The 22,804-nt window shown below is 42.0% G+C and overlaps 1 protein-coding gene across 2 annotated transcripts in view; it reads right to left on the minus strand.

Annotated features, from left to right (window-relative positions):
* Positions 1-1,019: 1,019 nt before the first annotated feature.
* The window catches only part of LOC140485525 (solute carrier family 49 member A3-like), a 97,907-nt gene continuing 76,122 nt past the window's right edge, over positions 1,020-22,804 (minus strand). For both annotated transcript variants that reach the window (XM_072583704.1, XM_072583705.1), the window contains exons 8-10: positions 13,427-13,584; positions 12,923-13,032; positions 1,020-5,752 (exon numbers count right to left, since the gene is read on the minus strand). In XM_072583704.1, coding sequence (XP_072439805.1) covers positions 5,613-5,752; positions 12,923-13,032; positions 13,427-13,584 — 408 coding nt within the window. In that variant the 3' untranslated portion in view covers positions 1,020-5,612. The remainder of the gene's footprint in view (positions 5,753-12,922; positions 13,033-13,426; positions 13,585-22,804) is intronic.

The following is a 22,804-nucleotide window of genomic DNA, read 5'->3' on the forward strand; positions in this document are numbered from 1 at the left end:
ACCCAGTTTCCTAAACTGAACTAGTCTCATTTGTCTGTTTTTGGCCCATATCCCTCGCCTATCAATGTACCTGTCCAACTTATTTTAAATCCAATAATTGTACTCTCCGTTTCCTCTGGCAGCTCATTCCACATACGCACCATCCTTTTGAAAATGTTGCCCCTCGGGTCTTTTTATAAATCGTCCTTGTCTCACCTTAAACCTATGCCCTCGAGATTTGGACTCCCCTATCCTGAGGAAAAGGCCTTGGCTATTCACTTTATCTATGCCCCTCATAATTTTATAAACCTCAACAAGGTCACCCCTCAACCTCCTACATTCCAGGGAATTTCAGCCTCTACTTAACCTCTCCAGTCTCAATAACATTCTTGTAAATCATTCTTAACCTTTTCCAGTTTAATAACTCTTCCTATAACAGGGTGACCAGAATTGTATGCACTATTTCAAATGTCCCGACTCCTGTGCTCAATGCTCTGACTGATGAAGGCCTTCACCATGCCACCCCTAAGGCCTGTCTGACAACACTCTCCAGGTACTGTCAGTAACTGTATAAGTCCTGCCTTGGTTTGTCTTACCAAAATGCAACAACTCTCATTTATTTACATTAAACTCCCTCTGCCATTCCTCAATGCATTGGCCTAGTTGATCAAGATCCCCTTATACTTTTAGATAACCATCTTCACTGTCCACTACAGTACCAATTTTGGTGGCATCTGCAAACTTACTAAACATGTTTCCTCTATTCTTATCCAAATCATAGAGACAGTAGCATGGAAACAGAACCTTTGTCCTACTAGTCCACATCTCCATGTTCCCAAACTAAATGTGGCCCAAATCTTTCCTACTCAAGTACTTATGCAAATGCCTTTAAAAATGTACCAGCTGTAACTGCTTTCATTATTTCCTCTGGCAGTTCATTCTATACACTAACTACATTCTGTTTTTAAAAAAAAGCTGACTTTCCAAAATGGATTTAAAAACACGATGAAAAACGAGTTTTCATTTGAAAAAAGTTTAATGATATTACAGAATGATAATGGAATATCAGCAAGTGATCAACAATCTTTAATCCAAGACAAAATTACATAGATGCAAATTTGTTAATGTTTTACTCTTTAATTTATAGCCAGTTAAAATTTTGTGGTTGGTTTCCCTTGCATTTGGATCAGTTGTCAAGTGATATTTGGAAGCAATTTTACCAAATTCAGCCAGAATTTCCACTAAAGGCAGTGAATCTCCCTACCACTGCCTCAATGCCAGCTGCTACCATTATGCAGCCCCTAATCCAAATTGGAAGATAACCACTTTGGCATAGACTCATCTGGAGCCATTATCTGATACGCATTTTGAACATGGTCTATCTCTTTTAAATAAATAAATAAAACAATCAATAAAATACAAATAAAAAAACACTGACCCCAATCTCATTTAATGAGATTGGAAAGTTTGGTCTCTGCTTAGTGATGTGTTAGCTGATTTCAGCTGAGTCAGCAGGTCAGTCAGTGCTCCTTCAGGCTGCTATTCGGTGCATCTGGCTGCAACGATACAAGGCTGGAAATCGGACAATACCAGGCTCAAGCTCAAGTACAGTATCTCATCACAGACTCCTGTCCAAGTTACATCTAATTAATGGTTACCCAGGAGAAATGTTGGAGGACAAACCCCTGTGGATCTTCAGCAAACGACTGACACCTTTGGCTAGGGAAGGAAGAAAATGGGTAAAAATAATAAAAACAAGTAAATTCGTTTGTGACAAGTCAGTCACAGTGAGAGGTCAGGAAAATAAATCATTACCTTTTCAGATGCAAGCAAAATCAGGAAACCAACCTGGAAAGCAGACTGAAGTCTGATCAATCCTGAGGGGGGATTGGTACCCCAACCAAGATTTCTTCAGATTTCAAGTCTAAACTATTACTGGAGATCTGAAGGAAAGAACAATTCTCCCTCTCTCATATTATGTATGCTTTGGGAATAGAAGTATTTGAAGGGATACTCAGACCTATTACATTTCTGTACACAGTGAAGCTGCAATAAAATTAAAGAAATTAATGTGATACCAAATCCGAAGGAACTACTACAAATCACTAAAATTCTGAAATTTGGAAATTTTGAAAATGCTTCAGAATCCAGGACCATTAGGTTCACAATAATTGATGAGAAAGCTCAGATTATCACACAGCATATATCCAAAATACTGGCATTTCAAGAGGGTTTTGAAAGGGATCTGATATGCTTTTGATAAGAAGAAATGTGTAGTGGATCTAACCAGATAATTTTTGAAAGTATTGGAACAGACATGATGGGCCAAATCATCTCCTTGGGTGCTTTGTCATTTCCTCAAGTCATATTCAGCTATAATATACAAAGAAAACAACTTCATGCCAAGTCTGTCACTGCCAGCAGCTTGAGAAGTCTATTCAACTTCCAAAACTGGAGGCTGAAGAACCGCCTCAAAATACTAAATAACATGTATTATGGGTTCAACTGAGTTGACCAATATTTAGTGAAGTTCTCTTGTGAAACTCGAAGGCACTTGGAAATAAGCCATTTTGTATCCCACAAGCAGCAGGTCTGCAAATGAGATGATTGCTCCTAAAACCAAATAAAAGTTACAAGACAAAACAAACCTAATTACTTCTGTTTTTTGCAAAAGACAAACAGTGGTTCACCAAGAAATAAGAATACTTAAATACCTCACTTTCAGAAGAATAAAAATAATTACTTGCTAAACTGCACTTCCAAATTATAGTAAATTTTTTCTTCTTCAAAATAAAGACAATACAGGGGCCAGGATCAGCAATTCTGACTCAGTCCAATAGATTTTAAACTTCATTAATTGTCACTGCTCAAAGTATAAAAACAAAATGCTTCCAGATAGAAAATTTGACAATAATTTGAATTTTGCACAAGTACTGTAATTGACATCTCATTTAGGAAAATCATCCACAGTGCTGTAGAAAGCAAATGAATATGAGCAAAGGCAAGACATGGGAAAATGGGAAATTAACCTGATTGAGATAAATTGAAAAGGATCATGACAACAACCCAGAAGGGTCAAACGTAATCAGGCCAATTAATAGCAAGTTTCAGCCTTTATTATTTCTGACCTGTACCAAATACAGGATGAGGGAGCCAAATAAATTTCATCAGTAACTTGTAGAAAACTGCAACTTATCCCTTTGACCATCATCCAAAAGCCATTTAATTGGAAAACAGGCACAATTAAAGGCTACAAGCTTCTCCACAGCCCTATAAAAATCTTTCACGCACATTGCAATTTATTGCACTTTATCACACATTAACAATAAACTGCTGTGAAGTACCTGCTCCTTTATTGTTTAGCAGCTAATCTGTAAAGTGCAAAATCCCTCAAACAGGAACAAAGTAAATGTATGTTTGGGTGCTAATTCAGGAAGCAATGTTTGGAAAACTGATAGGATCTAATTTAATACTTCACCTCAACAATCCGCAAACATTCTCTTAATTTTCAAACATGATTTTGTGTTTAAATCAGAAACTAGAGTTTCAACCAACAAGCTTTTGACTCCGATAAGTAAATGTTAATAGCTGAGTCAAACTGATAGCTGCATTCACTGGAAGGTGTTTTGATGCAGAAGCGAAAGCTCGAATAACACATTTAACGAATTACAAATATACAAGATACTTTGTAAGTGCCTTCAAAATGAAAGATTAAGTTCAAAGCTTGTGCTGGCTCCTTTCTGGTGACATGGCCTAATCTTTTAACTCTTCAGTTATAGTATTCAATGGGTCTTGCATATGATATTCTTGTTCGATGAACCAAGGCTTGCTCTATATTCAGAAGGCTCTGCTGCATTTCTCACTCATGGAACTCCTAATATGTCTGCTTTTTCTCATCCTCTAAAATGTTTAGCAGACTTCGGGGCAAAGTTAGCACAATAGAATTTAAGTGTGCTTTACATGCTCTTGTGATACTCTTCCATCTAGAGATGCAGCAACCAATGGGGTTTAGAATAAAGGTTTCATTTTGTGTGTTATTGCTGATGACTAAAACCCAACACATGAGAATCAAGTTCTGGCACAGGCACCATACAGGACATATTGTTACAAGTTGTTGTTGTGGTGGATAGCACCTGTTCCCAAGCTGCTGTAACCAGTTGTTGTTGTCATGGTGCAAGACAACCAACAGGAGGTGTTCCTCTGCTTTCAGTTCCTGACTCCAAAAACCAATGTTTGAGGGTCATCATGCCACACAAAACTAACTATAAAATGGAGCTTTAAGCAACCTATTGATCACCTGGCTTCAGTTGCTTCACTGTATAGAAAGTTCAGGTTGGCAACTGTCTTCCAGCTTTATCCACTGAAACTGCTTTTGGCTTTCATTGCATGGATCTCTGTGTTGGAAGAGGATTGCTCAGTTTGTGATATTGCTCTGCCAAGATGTGTTCATAATGCATCACATACAATGAAGACAAAAACGGAGTTTCTTTTCACAAAGCCTTTAAGTTGCCCATGTTTTAGAGCCAAACAAATATTGAAAAGAAAAAGGACCCTAAATAACACCAAGCGGAGTAGGAATCTAGAACACAATTCCCATTTCACTGGAGATTTATGGATTTTTGCAGACAGCCTACAGTTGCAGAACTCTCTGGCAGGTTGACTGAACAGCACTGAGATGTCAAATAAGCAGCATGGTGGCTCAGTGGTTAGTACTGCTGCCTCACAGTGCCAGGGATCTGAGTTCGATTCCAGCCTCAGATGACAGTGTGTGGAGTGCGCACATTCTCCCCGTATCTGTGTGGGTTTCCTCCGGGGGCTCTGGTTTCCTCCCACAGTCCAAAGATGTGCAGGTAAGGTGAACTGGCCGTGCTAAATTGCCCGTACTGTTCAGGGATGTGTAGGCGAGGTGCATTAGTCAGGGAAAATGTAGAGTAATAGGGAATAGGTTAAGGTGGGATACCCTTTGGAGGGTCAGTGTGGACTTGTTGGGCCAAATGGCCTGTTTTCACACTGTAGGGATTTTGTGTCTCTTGGCATTTGCTCATTAGTCACCTATTCCCATGTTTATTCCCCACTCGTTAATCTTCGTTCAAGCGTGTTTGATCCCTCTGCTCACTTTTTAAACTAGTCATTTTTCCTTCATTTGCTTTGTCTGAAGTTGAAAAGTGATCTCTTATTGAACAGCATAATGCACCGAGGCAAACAACAGGCACTTGTACGAGATGTACTAATCTCTCAGATTCTAGAACACACTACTGGATGGTCAATTTTCATCAAAAGTTCGGGGCATTGATCAGATTGGAAGTTGAGTGCTCAATTATTCATCTCCTTTACAGTCATGAAAATGTACTTTTAAATAATTTGTAAAATCTAACTTTCCTACTTATAATACATTTGCATTTTTAACACTTTACATATTCAAAAATATGTAAAGAAAGTAAATTAGAAAACAAATACACGATAAAAAATACCTGGCAAGCACAGGCTGATTGGGAATTAAAAAGTGTGCTTCAGTGTCCACTTTTAAAACAGGAAGACAGATAGATATGTAATATAAAACATTTCAAATATTTTAAAAAATAAAATGGTCTTTCAGATTCCTGGAAACAGACATGGTCCCTGCAAGTGTGCAATCATTCAGACACAGCTCCATCAAGAAGAGCAGAGGAATCCTCATCGTCTTCAGCACTGACTCGCCTGTACTCTGTATGGAACAAGAGTGCAAAGCAGCAAGCTTCCAAGCTACAGATAGCAGCCAACACCAATGTAGGAACTATTAAATAAAAAAACATATGAATGCATGATTATTTCTTCAATCAATAAGTATTACAAACACAGTGAAGCAGTCTATGCCTGTGTACAAGGTCTGGACAATGTTCAAGTTGAGGCTGATAAGTGGCTAATAATACTGATGCTACAAAAGTACTGGAAAATTACCAATGCAAGTGAGAATCCAACTATTTTCCCCATGATGATCAATAGCACTTAGTCACCAAATCCCCACACCCTGAGATTCACCACTGACCAGAAACTGAACTGGACCAGTCATGTAATAGCAACATTAACAATCCAAAAACAGGGAACTATGCGGCAAATAACTCACCTGCTATTACTCCAAAGCCTGCACACAAACTTCAAGACACAAGTCTGGAGTGTGATGGAATATTGTCCATTTCCTGAATGAGTACAGTCCCAATAACACTCAAAGATGTTTGACACCATTCTCTCCACTTAGAACATTCACTCTCTGCATCCCAGAAGTATCGGCAGTTATGTGAACAATTGAGAGGATCCACTGAAGCCACTCAGCAGGCTTCTTTGAAAGTCCCCTCAAAACCACAACCTCTGCTACTTACAAGGTCAAGGGAAGATGATCCGGGCAGAAGTTGGAAGCAGTCTGCAGAAGGTTTACAATACATTTACATTCTTCCTTAAATTGAGTCGTGTCATCAATCTAATACACAGTTAATTGTGCTGGTCCTTTCACACTACATAAGGAGCCAATTCTCATTCTCCCACGGAAATTAGAAACGTAGAAAATTGGAGTAGGAGGCCAGTTGGTTCTTTGTGCCTGCTCCAACATTCCATATGGTCATGACTGATGATCTAATTCAGCAACTTGTTCCTGCATATCCTTTCATTTCTTTAGCTTGAAGAGCTACATCTAACACCTCCTCAAAAACTATTCAATATTTTATCCATAACCACTGTCAGAATTCCACACGCTCACCACTCTCTGGAGAGATTTTTCCATTCACTCCTAAATGACTTTACACGATATCCTCAGTCTGTGACTGAGGTTTTGGACTCCCCAGTCATCCTGCATTTATCCCATCTAGCCCTGTTAGAATTCTGAGTTTTTATTGGATCCTCCCTCATTCTTCTAAACTTGAGTGAATATAATCCTAACTGATCCAGTCTCTCTTCATATCACTCAATCTTATGCACCTCTTAGATCCCCTTTCAGCTTTCTCTGCTGTAAATAAACAACCTGAACTTATACAGCCTTGCTTACAGCAGAAATGCAGCACCCCAGGCAACATCCTTCTTATAGTGTGATAACCATAACTGCACACAGTACTCTATTACCTAACCACAGGTCTGCACAGCTTCCAAGTGATCTCCCCATTCTTATAATCTGTCACAGCAGCGAAAGGTAGGACTCCCATATGGTTTCTTAACTACATTGCCACCTTTATGAATCTCTGCACAAGCACCCCAAGATACACTAGCCCAATCCCATGTTCTTTAATTGTTCTTGCTGATTACTTGTGGGACCTTATCAAAAGCCTTCTGAAAGTCTAAATAAACCATATTCCCTAATTTCCTCTTATTAATTCTACTAATTACATCCTCAAAAATAAACTCCAGTAAATTTGTCAAGCATGACTTTGTATCATAAATGGGGCGGCACGGTGGCTCAGTGATTAGCACAGCACCAGGGACCCAGGTTTGATTCCCGTCTTGGGTGACAGTCTGTGTGGAGTTTGCACGTTCTCCCCATGTCTGCGTGGGTTTTCTCTGGGTGCTCCGGTTTCCCCTCTCAATCCAAAGATGTGCAGGTCAGGTGAATTGGCTGTGCTAAATTGCCCACAGTGTTAGGTACATTAGTCAGGGGTAAATATAGGGTAGGGCAATGGGGCTAGGTGGGTTACTCTTCTGACTTGTTGGGCCAAAGGGCTTGTTTCCATACTGTGGGAATCTAATCTAAACTCTGTCTGATCCTGTCACAGTTTTCCAAGTGGTCTGCTATTGAATCCTTTAGAACAGACTGCAGCTTTTTCCCCCACTATCATTGTCGGGCTAAGCAGTCTATAAATATTCTCTGCTTTCATTTTTTAAAAAATAGTGGAGTTACAATAGCTACCCTCCAATTCACAGTTCTCAAGTCTAAAGAAATGTGAAAGCTGACCATCAATGCAGCTACTTTTCAAGGGTCACTTCTGGGATGCAGTCTGTCAGGAACTGGGGAATTATTGACCTTTACTCCCAACACTATTTCTATTGGTTCCTCTATCTCATTAGACAGTGTTCCCCAAAATGTTTGAGATGTTATGTGTGCCCTCTGTGGTGAAAACAGAACCAAAAATGTATGTATTTAATTGATCTGTCATCTTTGTTCCCCATTATAACTTCCCCTATTTATGAATGGAATGGACCTACATTTGTCTTCATTAATCTTTATCTCTTCACATACTTACAGAAGCTTTTACAGTTTGTATGTTCCCTGCATCATGTTCAACCTCCACCTCTTAAATCTTTTCCTTTGATGAAATCTAATTTACTCCCTTGGATCTAAAACTATTGTTAACCTTTCTGGTTAGTCGGTTGGTCCAGCTTTCCCATTTTATTCTTGTACCAGACAGGAATGAACAATTTGAGTGTTGCAGTGGAAAAGCACAGGAGAGGCAGCATCCAGGAGTAGGAGAATCAATGTTTTGGGCATAAACCCTTCATCATTCCTGTGGCTCTTCTGCCACAGGCTTATTAGACCATAACATATAGGAGCACAATTAGGCCATTTAGCCCATCAAGTCTGCTCTGACCTTTGATCATGGCCAAGATATTGCTCAATCCCATTCTCCTGTCTTCTCCCATAACCCTTGATCCCCTTTCCAATCAAGCACCTCAAACACACAATGACTTGCCCTCCACAGCCCTCTACAGCAAAGCGTTCCACAGATTTACTAACCACTGGCTAAAGAAATTCCTCCATCCCTCATTTCTAAGGGTCATCTCATTACTCTGACACCTCCCCATACATTAGTGGAAACATCTTCTCCACATCCACTTTATCCAGGCCTCTCAGTATTCTGTAAGCTTCAATGAAACATCCCTCGTCCTTCTAAATTTCACTGAGTGCAGACCCATAGTCCTCAACCGCTCCTCATAAGACAAACCTTGGGAGATTTGTAGCTCGGGTGTTCGTTGTGGTTCTGTTCGCCGAGCTGGGAATTTGTGTTGCAGACGTTTCGTCGCCTGTCTAGGTGACATCCTCAGTGCTTGGGAGCCTCCTTTGAAGCACTTTTGTGATGTTTCCTCCGGCATTTATAGTGATTTGTACCTGCCGCTTCTGGTTGCCAGTTCCAGCTGTCCGCTGCAGAGGCCGGTATATTGGGTCCAGGTCGATGTGCTTATCGATTGAATCTGTGGATGAGTGCCATGCCTCTAGGAATTCCCTGGCTGTTCTCTGTTTGGCTTGTCCTATAATAGTAGTGTTGTCCCAGTCGAATTCATGTTGCTTGTCATCTGAGTATGTGGCTACTAAGGATAGCTGGTCATGTCGTTTCATGGCTAGTTGGTGTTCATGGATACGGATCGTTAGCTGTCTTCCTGTTTGTCCTATGTAGTGTTTTGTGCAGACCTTGCATGTGATTTTGTATACTACATTGGTTTTGCTCATGCTGGGTATCGGGTCCTTCGTCCTGGTGAGTTGTTGTCTGAGAGTGGCTGTTGGTTTGTGTGCGGTTATGAGTCGCAGTGGTCGCAGTAGTCTGGTTGTCAGTTCAGAAATGTTTTTGATGTTTGGTAGTGTGGCTAGTCCTTTGGGTTGTGGCATGTCCTCATTCCGTTGTTTTTCCCTTAGGCATCTGTTGATGAAATTGCGGGGGTATCCGTTTTTGGCGAATACATTGTTGCTCTTCCTCTTTTTGCAGTTCTGGTGTGCTGCAGTGTGTTGTGGCCCTTTTGAACAGTGTCTTGATGCAACTTCTTTTGTGTGTGTTGGGGTGGTTGCTTTCGTAGTTTAGGACTTGGTCTGTGTGTGGCTTTCCTGTATACCTTTGTGGTGAATTCTCCGTTCGGTGTTCTCTGTACCGTCACGTCTAGGAATGGGAGTTGGTTGTCCTTTTCTTCCTCTCTAGTGAATCAGATTCCTGAGAGTGTGGCGATGATGATCCAGTGTGTGTTCTCTATTTCTGTGTTTTTAATGATTACAAAGGTATCATCCACGTATCTGACCCAGAGTTTGGGTTGAATTTGCGGTAAGACTGTTTGTTCTAACCTTTGCATTACCGCTTCGGCTATGAGTCCAGAGATGGGTGAGCCCATGGGTGTGCTGTTGATTTGTTCATATATTTGGTTGTTGAATGTGAAGTGTGTTGTGAGGCACAGGTCCAGTAGTTTGAGTATGCAGTCTTTGTTGATAGGTTCCCCTTCCTGTTGTCTGTTCTGTATGTCCAGCAGGTTGGCTATTGTTTCTGTGGCTAGGGTTATGTCAATAGAGGTGAACAGTGCCATTACATCGAATGAGATCATACAAAATCCCATGCAAGGACTGCACAAAACACTACATAGGACAAACAGGAAGACAGCTAACGATCCGCATCCATGAACACCAACTAGCCATGAAACGACACGACCAGCTATCCTTAGTAGCCACACACGCAGATGACAAGCAACATGAGTTCGACTGGGACAACACTACTATTATAGGACAAGCCAAACAGAGAACAGCCAGGGAATTCCTAGAGGCATGGCACTCATCCACAGATTCAATCAATAAGCACATCGACCTGGACCCAATATACCGGCCACTGCAGCGGACAGCTGGAACTGACAACCGGAAGTGGCAGAGACAAACCACTATAAATGCCGGAGGAAAGATCACAGAAGCGCTTCACAGGAGGTTCCCAAGCACCGAGGATGTCACCTGGACAGGGGACAAAACGTCTGCAACACAAATTCCCAGCACGGCGAACAGAACCACAACATATGACAAACCCTTTTGCTTAAAACTATATTCTCCTGCTCGTCTGACCTACTGTGCTTTTCCAGCACCACACTCTTGACTTTGATCTCCAGCATCTGCAGTCCTCACTTTCTCCCAGGAATGAGCAATTGTTGCAATTCCTCCATACACTCTTTAAATATTTGTTGTTGCCCATCTACAGTCATCCCATATGATCATTGTCCTCAGTTTATCATAGTTAGCTCATGCCTCATACCATTGCAGTTTAGATTCAGAATCTTGTCTCAGAATCAACTATGCAACGCCATCTTAATAGTCTCTCATCACAAGGGGGCCTGCACAGCTGGCTTGCCAATTATCAATTTCTTAATACACACTACCCAGACTAAGATGGTCTGCCCTTCCGTTGGTTCCTCAACATAACGATTCAGAAAATCATCTAGCACACTCTCCAGGAATTTGTCCATGACAATAGGGTGAGTCATTTGATTTTCCCAATCTAAATGCAAGTTAAAGTCACCCATAAATACAGCTGTAGTCTTATTGCTTGCATTTCTAATTTCCTGTTTCGAGCCTTCTCTAACATTACCATTACAGTTTGAGGGTCTATATACAACCCACATTATTGTTTCTTGCTCCATGGTGTTTCTAAACTCTATCCATAGAGTTTCTACTTCACTGGCCTTTCTCACTATCAGACATGGGTTAGGCCACTGTTGGAATATTGCATGCAATTCTGGTCTCCTTCCTATTGGAAGGATGTTGTGAAACTTGAAAGGGTTCAGAAAAGATTTACAGGGTTGGAGGGTTTGAGCTATAGGGAGAGGCTGAATAGGCTGGGGCTGTTTTCCCTGGAGCAGAGGCTGAGGGGTGACCTTATAGAGGTTTATAAAATCATGAAGGTCATGGATAGGATAAATAGACAAATTCTCTTCCCTGGGGTGGGGGAGTCCAGAACTAGAGGGCATAAGCTTAGGGTGAGGGGGAGAATGATATAAAAAGGACCTAAGGGGCAACTTTTTCATGCAGAGGGTGGTGTGTGTGTATGGAATGAGCTGCCAGAGGAAGTGGAGGAGGCTGGTACAATTACAGCATTTAAAAGGTATCTGGATGGGTATGTGAATAGAAAGGGTTTGGAGGGATGTGAGCCAAGTGCTGGCAAATGGGACTAGATTGGGTTGGGATATCTGTTTAGCATGGACAGGTTGGACCGAAGGGTCTGTTTCCATGCTGCATATCTCTCTGACTATGACTATACAATTAACATTTACTTATTAATTACATATAATTAATCTACTTAAGAGCTAGTGAATTCCAGCTGAGTGCAAACAAAAATAAAAAGCACCTTGATTCTTTAATATGTCAAAATGCAAAAATAATTTTGCTGAGAAACCGAAGAGGCAGAAAACCATGTCATTTAGGCAGTTGGCCGGAAAGTTAACTTGAAAGCTAAGGAATAGCTCCACCTACTGACTGTATCTGGGAGGAACCAGGTCAGCTGTTCGCGATTTCTAGTCTACAGCAGTGTAACAGTAACTATCTCTTAGGGGGTATCAATCCATTTTTCTAGCATTAATACAGTTAACCAGACTTAATAGCAAAATAATTGTATACGTAATTAACTACTCCTCGTTACTCAAGTGTCTCTTCTGCCAAAGTCTTCTTAGACCATAACATATAGGAGCACAATTAGACCTTTTCGCCCATCAAGTCTGCTTTGACCTTTGATCATGGCCGATGTATTTCTCAACCCCATTCTCCTGCCTTCGCCCATAACCCTTTCCAATCAAGAACCTTTTTTGGTCTTAAACACACAACGACTTGCCCTTCACAGCCCTCTGCAGCAAAGCATTCCACAGATTTACTAACCACTGGTTGAAGAAATTCCCCATCCTTCATTTCCAAGGGTCATCTCTTCACTCAGACACTGTGTCCTCTCCTATTAGTGGAAACATCTTCTCCACATCCACTTTATCCAGACCTCTCAGTATTCTGTAAGCTTCAATGAAACATCCCTCATCCTTCTTAATTTCACTGAGTGCAGACCCAGAATCCTCAACCGCTCCTCATATGACAAGCCCTTCATCTCCAGATTATTCTTGTAAACCTCCTCTAGACCCCTTCCAACACCAGCATATCTTCATTCAGTATGAAGCGGCCCTGCGGACTAGTATTATGGAAAGGGTTTGCGACAGAAATCTATCAAAAGATGAAATTATCACAAGGTACAGTAATCTTAGAATCCACACTAACCTGTCCAATCGAGTGCTGCACCTACTCCAACTTGACAGGCAGAACCGTCACTAGTAACTGGCTGGGCCAGTGCTGGCAGGAAATATATAAATAAAGATCCCTGGAGCTGTCTGCAGTTAAAAATAGGAGAGATTAGTTACTAAAAGTGCAAACATATACTCCCTTGTGCATCAACCATGGCTCAGTAAATAGTACTCTTGCCCAAATCAAAAGGTTCTGGGTTCAATATTCTTTCACAATGTGAACAGAAATATCTAGATACTACCTTGTTGGCTCCTGTAAGGATGGTGTATGCTTCAAAGAGAAAGCCATCCCATCCTTCTAAATTTTAAAAAATATATTTTGAAAGTACTTTACTGACATCCATTGATAAAAAAAAAGTACAGGCAACTGTGGGCCATCGTTGAGTACATTTCTGATTCTGCGACAAGGAGAAAGAAATCACTGGGGGGGGGGGAAAGGAGAAAAACTGGATGAAAACCAAAAGCAATAATGATCCATTACCCAGAAACGAAGATTAATCCAGCAGAGGTTGCTTCACCCACAGGGTAAGAACATTCTACACCAAGCTCCATGCCCACTGGATAAATGGAAAATCCAAGCAGCCCAAAAAGTGAGCATACTACAGCGAGTCCATAAGGTTGATCTCTCATCCGTGAAACCTGAAAATGCAGAAAAGTGCGATATTGGCAACACAACAATTCAACCCTTTCAGTTTAGAACATAGAACGATACAGGGCAGAACAGGCCCTCGATGTTGCGTCGACCTGTGAACTATTCTCAGCTCATCCCCCTACACTATCCCAAAATCATCTGTGTTTTCAAGTCTATTTCATAAAACAATTCTAGTAAAAGGAAATAATTCTCAACATAAGAGTTTAAAACATTCAACAGATCAGGCAACACCTACGGAGAGAGAAGCACCAATATTTTGGATCAATGGTCCTTAATCAGAACTCTCTACACAACCAGCTTAACAAACCCAGGATAAGGAGAAAGTGAGGACTGCAGATACTGGAGGTCAGAGTCAAAAGAGAGTGTGGTGCTGGAAAAGCACAGTTGATCAGGCAGCAACCGAGGAGCAAGAGAGTTGACGTTTCAAGCATAATCTCTTTTCCTGATGAATTGTTTATGCTCAAAACATCAACTCTCCTGTTCCTCAGATGCTGCCTGACCAGCTGTGTTAACCCAGGATCAGCCAGCCTTCAAAAATAACTGGCAGCTTAGTGCTTTTTCTTTTCCCACATCATCGCAATTAGTTGTTTGACTGCAGCCATTATAAACTAAGCCTTAAGTGTTTAATATCCTCAAGAGCTGCAGTGTTAAGTATTTATAATCATAGAATCATCAGTGAATAAGGCATTTCAGCCCACTGTCGTTGCTGGCCCTATTATCACATGCCAATCTCTTCCTTTTCCTCATATCGTAGCACACCATTTCTATCTAAATACAATCAAATGCTTTTTGAATGTCTCAATTGAACCTGCGTCCACCACACTTCCAGAAAAGGCATTCCAGACCCTAACAATTTGCCACAAGTGCTTTTCACACATCATCCTTGCTTCGTTTACACAATTGAAGTTGAAATTTATGCCCTCTCATTCTTGCTTCTTTTACACATGGAAACAGTTTCACCATATCTGTTCAAGCCACTTATGGTTTTGAACACCTCAAGTCAGATTTTCACTTTTGTTCTGGAGAGAAGGCAGAGAGAAGTACAGCACAGAAACAGGTCCTTCAGCCCTCCAAGCCGGTGCTGGTCAGCATGCTCTAACTAAACCATAAAACAAACCTTGTGCCCTTATTCAGTCCGCATCCCTTTATTCCCTCCCTATTCATGTAACCGTCCAGGTGCCTCTTAAATGTCGCCGATGTGCCTGCTTCCGCCACCTCTTCTGCCAGTGCTTTCCAGGTTCCTACCACTGAGTGAAAAAGACTTCCTTCACAGATCTAGATTAGATTAGATTAGATTACATTACATTACAGCGTGGAAACAGGCCCTTCGGCCCAACAAGTCCACACCGACCCGCCGAAGCGCAACTCACCCATGCCCCTACATTTACCCCTTACCAAACACTACGGGCAATTTAGCAATCTCTCAAACTTACCCCCCCTCACTTTGAATCTGTGACCCCTTATAATCAAAACTTCAACCCTGGGAAAAAGCCTCCAACTATCTACCCTATCCATGCCTCTCAGACCTCAACCTATATCAGGTCTCCTCTCAGCAGCTGTCTGTCCAGTGAAAACAATCTTAGTCTTTTTAACTTTTCCTCAGTCCTGGAGACCAGGCAACATTCTGGTGAACCTTCTCACCAAGTCTTACACCTCCTTCTGGACATGGGACAACCAAAACTGCTCACAATCCGCCAAATGCAGCCTAACAAGGGTCTTGTATAGCTGCAAAAAATGGTTTGTCCACTTTTGTACTTCACGTCCCAGCCAACGAAGGTAAGTATGCCTTCCTGATTAAGGGCTTTTTCCCGAAACATCGATTTTCCTGCTCCTTGGATGCTGCCTGACCTGCTTTGCTTTTCCAGCACCCCACACAACTTTAATCTCCAGCATCTGCAGTCCTCATTTCCGCCAAGTATGCTGTAAGACTTCCTAATCGCCCTGGCCACCTGTGTTGCCACTTTTAGGGAACTGTGACCTGCACACCCAGATCTGTCTATACATTAATGTTCCTAAGGGTTTCTGCAGTATAATTCAACATGCATCAACTCGCATTTGTCTGGATTAAACTCCACCTGCCATTTCTGTGCCCAACTCACCAATCTATAACCTGTTGTATCCTTTCAAAATTGTCAGCACGATCAGCAACTCCACCAATCTTGTGTCAACTGCAAAGTTACTAATCAGACCACCCACATTTTCCTCTGGATCATTTACATATGCAACAGCAAAGAACCAAAGACTGAACCCTGTGGAACACCACTACTTACTGAAAAGCACCTTTCTACTTCTACCCTCTGTCTTCTATGACTAAGCTAGTTTTTGTATCCATTTAGCCAGCCAACTCAGAATCCCAGGTGCTTTTAGTTTTTGTATCAAATGCCTAACTAAAGTCCATATAAACAATCCCAGCTTCTTCAATCCATCCTCAGATTGGTTCAGGCTATGAGAAATTCATTCTAGTAAATTGCTTCTGCACACAATCTCCAATACATTCTCATCTTTCCTATAATCTGGTATCCACAAACTGTGTGTCATATTCCAGGTGAGGTCTAATAAAAGGTCGTATACAAGTTCACCATCATCTCCTCGATCTTGTACTTTGTTACCCTATTAATAAAGCTGAGAACATTGTATGGTTTATTTACAGCTCTCAACACCTGTTCTGGCCTGTCAAAGATCTTTGCACATATAACCCCCAGTTCCTGTTTCTTCATCCCTTTTAGATTTGCTCCCACTATTTTATATTGCATTGCAGTATTCTTCCAATTAAAGAGCAGCACCTCAATTCTCTGCATTGTACCTCATCTGCTACCTGGTTGGAGTAATACCTGACATATCGGAAAATGGCCGTGGTTGTTGGAGGTCAGTCATCGCAGCTCCAGGAATTCTCTGCAGGGGCTCCTCAGGGTAGTGTCCAAGACCCAACCATCTTTAGTTTGTTCAATGACCTTCCCTTCTTCATAAGGTCAGAAATGGGGATGTTGGCCAATAATTGCACAATGTTGAGCACCATTCATAACTCCTCAGAAACTGAAATAGTCTGTATTCAAATGCAACAAGACTTGGACAATATCCAGACTCAAGCTGACAAATGACGAGTAAAATTCATGCCACACAAATGCCACAATGACAATTTCCAATAAAAGACAATTTAGTCACCACCCCTTGACATTTAATGGTGTTACCATCACTACCTTGCCCCACTATCAATATCCGTGAGGATGCCATTAACCAGAAACTCAACTCGACTCATCACATAAACAGTAGCTACAAGAGAGGTCAGAGGCTAGGAATACTGTGGCATGTAACTCCCCTCCTGACTCTCAAAAGCTTGTCCACCATCTACAAGGCACAAGTCAGGAGTGTGATCCACTTGCCTGGATGGGTGTAGCTCCCACCATAACACTCAAGCTTGACACCACCCAGGACAAAGCAGCCCGCCTCACTGGTGCTACCTCCATGGGCATCCACTCCTTTCACCACTGACACACAGGAGCAGTAATGCACACTACCTGCAAGGTGCATTGCAGACATTCACCAATGATCTTTATACAGCATCTTCCAAACCCACAACCACTGCCATCTAGAAGAATAATGGCAGCAAATGCATGGGAACACCACCACCTTCAAGTTCCCCTCCAAGCTACTGACCATCCTGACTTCACCATTCTTTCACTGTCACTGGGTCAAAAATCTTGGAACTCCCTTCATAGGTGGACTGCCTTCTCAAGCGCAATTAGAGACAAGCAATAAATGCTGGCCAACCAACAATTCCCACATCCAATGAGTTAAAAAAAAAACTTTCCATTTACCATCAACTTGTCAACGTCTTTTTGAGTTCCACGCTGTCATCCTCACAGTTTACAAATAGAATCATACAGCATGGAAACAGACCCTTCGGTCCAATTTGCCCATGCCGACCACAGATATCCCAACGCAATCTAGTTCCACCTGCCAGCATTCAGCCCATATCGCTCTAAACCCTTCTTGTTCATATAGCTATCCAAATGTCTTTTAAATATCGCAATTGTACTAGCCTCCACCACATCCTCTGACAGAGCATTCCGTGCACAAACCACCTTCTGCGTGAAAATGTTGCCCTTAGGTCTCTTTTATATCTTTGCCCTCAGGTCTCTTTTATATCTTTGCCCTCAGGTCTCTTTTATATCTTTGCCCTCTAGTTATGGACTCCCTCACCCCAGGGAATAGACCTGTCTATTTACTCTGCCCATGCTCATGATTTTATAAACCTCTATAAGGTCACCCCTCAGCTTCCAACACTCCAGGGAAAACAGCCCTAGCCTATTCAACCTTTCCCCATAGTTCAAATCCTCCAACCCTGGCAACATCCTTGTAAATCTTTTCTGAACCCTTTCAAGTTTCCCAACATCCTTCTGATGGGAAGGAGACCAGAATTGCACGCAATATTCCAAAAGTGGCCTAACCAGTGTCCCAATAAATCCTCAGGACCTGATCGGGCGTACCCTAGAACTTTGAGAAGCTAGGGAAGTGATTGCTGGGTCCCTTGCGGAGATATCTGCATCATTGGTAGGCACAGGTGAGGTGCTGGAAGACTGGAGGTTGGCTAATGTGGTGTTACTGTTTGAGAAAGGTGGTAAAGACAAACTAGGGAACTATAGATCTGTGAGCCTTACGTCAGTGATGGACAAGTTGTTGGAGGGAATCCTGAGAGACAGGATGTATTTGGAAAGGCAAGGTCTGATTAGGGATAGTCAACATTTCTTTGTGCATGGGAAATCATGTCTCTCAAACTTGATTGAGTTTTTTGAAGAAGTAACAAAGAGGATTGATGAGGGCAGAGTGGTAGACGTGATCTATATGGGGTTCAGTAAGGCATTCGACAAGGTTCCCTATGGGAGACAGGTTGGCAAGGTTACAGCTCATAGAATACAGGGAGGACTAGCCATTTGAACATAGAACTGGCTGAAAGGTAGAAGACAAGAGAATGGTCGTGGAGGGTTGATTTTCAGACTGGAGGCCTGTGACCAGTGGCTCTTCCAAATATTGCTGCATCTGCAAATTTGGATATGGTCTCCCATTCATGAAGATTCAAATCATTAATATACATCAAGGAAAGCAAGAAATGGTTGTAATGCTCCTCCAGTGTTTGAAGGTGGTTGCAGCAACAGACTTCAAGATGGCACTGCCAGCAAGGCAACATCTGGCAGCAGAGTCAGTGACTCCTGGGCACAATAGCCCAGAGCTGGGACTCTCGATTGTGGGGTGAGTGTGGGTTCAGCATGGGATCCAGCATCAGTGGCAACGACCACAAGGTAGGCCCAGCTGTGAAGAGATAGAGCCTGAAGAGCTGTGACTCCTACAGTGTTGGGTCTTGAACAGGCGGTGGTGAGGCGTGAGCTGACTCAGTTATATTTTTTTTATCTGTTTTATTCTTAAACTATTCAAAATGGCACCACATTGTGGCAACTGTTGAAGCTTTTCACTATTCTCTGTAAAATACAAATACAATAAATAAGTCATTGAACTGACCCAATACCAATCCCATGGGAACTACATTAAAAATGTTACAGCCTGAGAAGTAATCATTGATCATGACACCTTGTCTCTAATTCAATTTTGCATCTACATTGCTACTGTCCTTTTTTATACAATGTTACACAACCTTTCTCATGAGACTGTTGTGAGGCACTGTATTAAATGGCTTCTGGAAATGTATTCTATCACAAAACTTTGACCCTCTCAGCATCACACACTACAGAAGAAGCCCAGTCGTCCATTAGATCTACACCCAACTAAAACTCCTCTAAAATTTACACTCGCTTCACTTTCCATCCCTTGAATGTTCTGACATTTCAAGTGCTTATTAAAATGTTGAGGTTTCTGCCTCACTTACCCTCTGAGGCAGTCCAATCCAGATTTCCACTAACTTCAGTGAAAATATTTTTCGAATCCTCTCTAAACCTTCCATCTTTTCAAATTGTAACTCAAAATAATTTTATTTCCCCTTGTTAGTGACCCTTCAACTAAAACAAATAGCTGCTTTCTATCCACCTTGTCCATATTTTACAAATTTATGCATCTCTATCAAGTCCCCTCTCACCCTTCCGTTCTGAAGAAAACAACCTGAGCTTATCCAGTCTCTCTTCTTAACACAACTACTCCATCTCAGGCAATATCCTGGTGAATCTGCTTTGGATGTCCTCCATTGCATTTATCCTTCCTATAGAGCAGAGACTAGAACTACAGAGGACCTTACCAATGTTCTGTACAGCTCCAACATAACCTCCCTGCTCAATGCCTTGACTGAGAAAGGCAAGTGCCTCAAACTCTTGACTAATGTATAACCCATCTCACTATCTTCAGGCATCTGTGCACAAGCATCCAAATATCCCCTGGTCCAGAGTTTAGGGTCAATAACATGGCGGCATAATTTTATCGGGAAAGGTAGAAATGTTAGATGACAGTCATCAAGTCACACAGTCGTAGAGCTTGGAAACCGATTCTTTCGAGAACTCATCTACGCTAACCAAGTTTCCTAAACTGATCTAGGTTCCATATGCCTGCATTTGGCACGTCCCTCTAAACCTTCCTTATCCATGTACCTGTCCAAATGTCTTTTAAACATTGTAATTGTACTTGCCACTACCATCTCCTCAGGCAGCTCATTCCATATAGCAGCAACCGCTATGAAAACTGTGTCCCTTAGGTCCATTTCAAATCTTTCCCTTCTCACCTTAAACCAATGCCCTTTAGTTATGAACTGACCCCACTCCTTGGAAAAGATTTTGGCTATCCACCTTATCTACTCCCCTCATGATTTTATAAATCTCTAAAAGGTCACCCCTCAGCCTCCGATACTCCAGGGAAAAGTCCAGTCTATCCAGCCCCTCTTCAGAACTCAAACCTTTCAGTCTTGGTAATATCCTTATACATCTTTTTCTTGCACCCATATCAGTTCATTAACATCCTTCCAAAGCAGGGTGACCAGAATTCTCCCCATGTCTGCGTGGGTTTCCTCCGGCTTCCTCCCACAATCCAATGTGCAGATCAGGTGAATTGGCTATGCTAAATTGACCACAGTGTTAGCTGCATTAGTCAGGGTTAAACATAGGGTAGGAGAATGGGTCTGGGTGGGCAACTCTTTGGAGGGCTGGTGTGGACTTGTTGGGACAAAGGGCCTGTTTCCATACTGTATCTAATCTAAAATTGTACATGGTACTTCAAATGTAAATCCTTTCACCCAGTGGTGAAAATTTACAATGCACTTCCTGAGAATTCAGTTGAGACAAGGAAGCTCAACCTTTAAAAAGCACTTGGAAGTGCACATAGAATTTGTTTCAGGGGAGACGAACAGCCAGAATCAGAAGAGAGAGTGAGTCAAGTGAACAGAAATTATAAAGCAGTTAAGGCACAAGAGAATTTGGTAAGATTAGAGTCTGATTTATTGTCACATGTATTGAGATAGTGAAAAGCATTGTTTTCCGAGCTACATAGGCAGATCGTACAAAGTTCATCAGGGTAGCAGATCAGAGTGCAGAATATAGTGTTACGGCCACAGAGAAGGTGCAGAGAGAGATCAATATTAATGTTTGAGAGGTCCATTCAAGAGTCTGATGACAGCATTGAAGAAGCTGTTTTTGAATCTGTTTGTACATGTATTCAAATGTTTATATCCCCTGCCCAATGGAAGAGAGTATAACTGGGATGGGAAGGGTCTTTGATGATGTTGGTTGCTTTCGTGAGGAAGCAGGAAGTATAGGTGGAGTCAATACGGCTCTCTGTAGTTTGAGGTGGTCTTGGGAAGAGCAGTTGCCAAACCATGTGGTGATGCATCCAGATAGGAAGTCTTCTCAGGTGTAGCTATAAAAATTGCTAAGAGTCTTCATTAACAATGTTCATTAGCTACCTGAGGCATTATGCGTTTTTGACCATCGCATCGATGTGGGTGGACCAAGACAGATTGTTGATGACATGTATTGAGATAGTCATTAGTCTTGTTTTGCATGCAATGCAGGCAAAGTGTACTGTACAAAGTGCATCAGGGTAGCAGAACAGAGTGCAGAATTCAGTTGACCATCTCCACTTCAGCACCACTGACACAGACAGTGTTCTCCACTCTGCTTCCCGAGGTCAGTGAGTAGCTCCTTCATTTTGCTGACATTGATGGAGAGATTGTCGTCTTTATACCATGCCCCACAGCATGGTACTGCTGTACTCTGTCTCATCGCTGTTCAAGATCTTACCTATAATGGTGGTGTCATCAGCAAACTTGAAAATGAAATTGGCGTTGAATTTGGCCACAGTCCTCAGGAAAAACGTTGTACAGTTGGGGGCTAAGTGCACATCCTTGTGGGACAATGGTGTTAAGGATTATTGTGGAGGTGGCGATTTTGCTATTTTTACTGATCGCAGTCAATAAGTTAGGAAGTTGAGAATCTAATAACAGAGGGTGGAGAAGAGACGTAGATCGTGGAGTTTGGAGAGGAGTTTGTTTGGAATTATGGTGTTGAGGCAAAGCTTTAAATGATATGCAGGAGCTCGATATTAGGATTAGATGGTATTCATTAACAAGACAGATAAGTTGAGGGCACAGATTAAAACATGGGAATTGGTGTTGCTGCTGTCACTGAGACATGGTTGAGAAAGGGGCAGGACTGGTAGTTCAATATTACAGGATTTAGGACCTATAGGAGAGACAGGAGATAAAAAAAGGAGGGGGTGTCACAATATTGATCAGGGAATTGGTAATGCAGATGATGTAGAGAATTGCTATCGAGTCCTACAACATGGAAACAGACCCTTTGGTCCAACCCGTCCATGCCGACCAGATATCCCAACCTGATCTAGTCCCACCTGCCAGCACCCGGCCCATATCCCTTCAAACCCTTCCTATTCATATACCCATCCAAATGCCTCTTCAATGTTGCAATTGTACTAGCGTCCACCACATCCTCTGGCACCTCATTCCATACACGTACCACCCTCTGCATGAAAATGTTGCCCCTTGGGTCTCTTTTATATCTTTCCCCTCTCACCCTAAACCGATGCTCTCTAGTTCTGGACTCCCCGATCCCAGGGAAAAGATTTTGCCTATTTATCCTATCCATGTCCCTCATCATTTTTTAAACCTTGAAAAGGTCACCCCTCAGCCTCCGATGCTCCAGGGAAAACAGCCCCAACCTGTTCAGCCTCTTCCTGTAGCTCAGATCCTCCAACCCTGGC

The sequence above is a fragment of the Chiloscyllium punctatum genome, chromosome 14 (assembly GCF_047496795.1).
Source record: "Chiloscyllium punctatum isolate Juve2018m chromosome 14, sChiPun1.3, whole genome shotgun sequence".
NCBI lineage: Eukaryota > Metazoa > Chordata > Chondrichthyes > Orectolobiformes > Hemiscylliidae > Chiloscyllium > Chiloscyllium punctatum.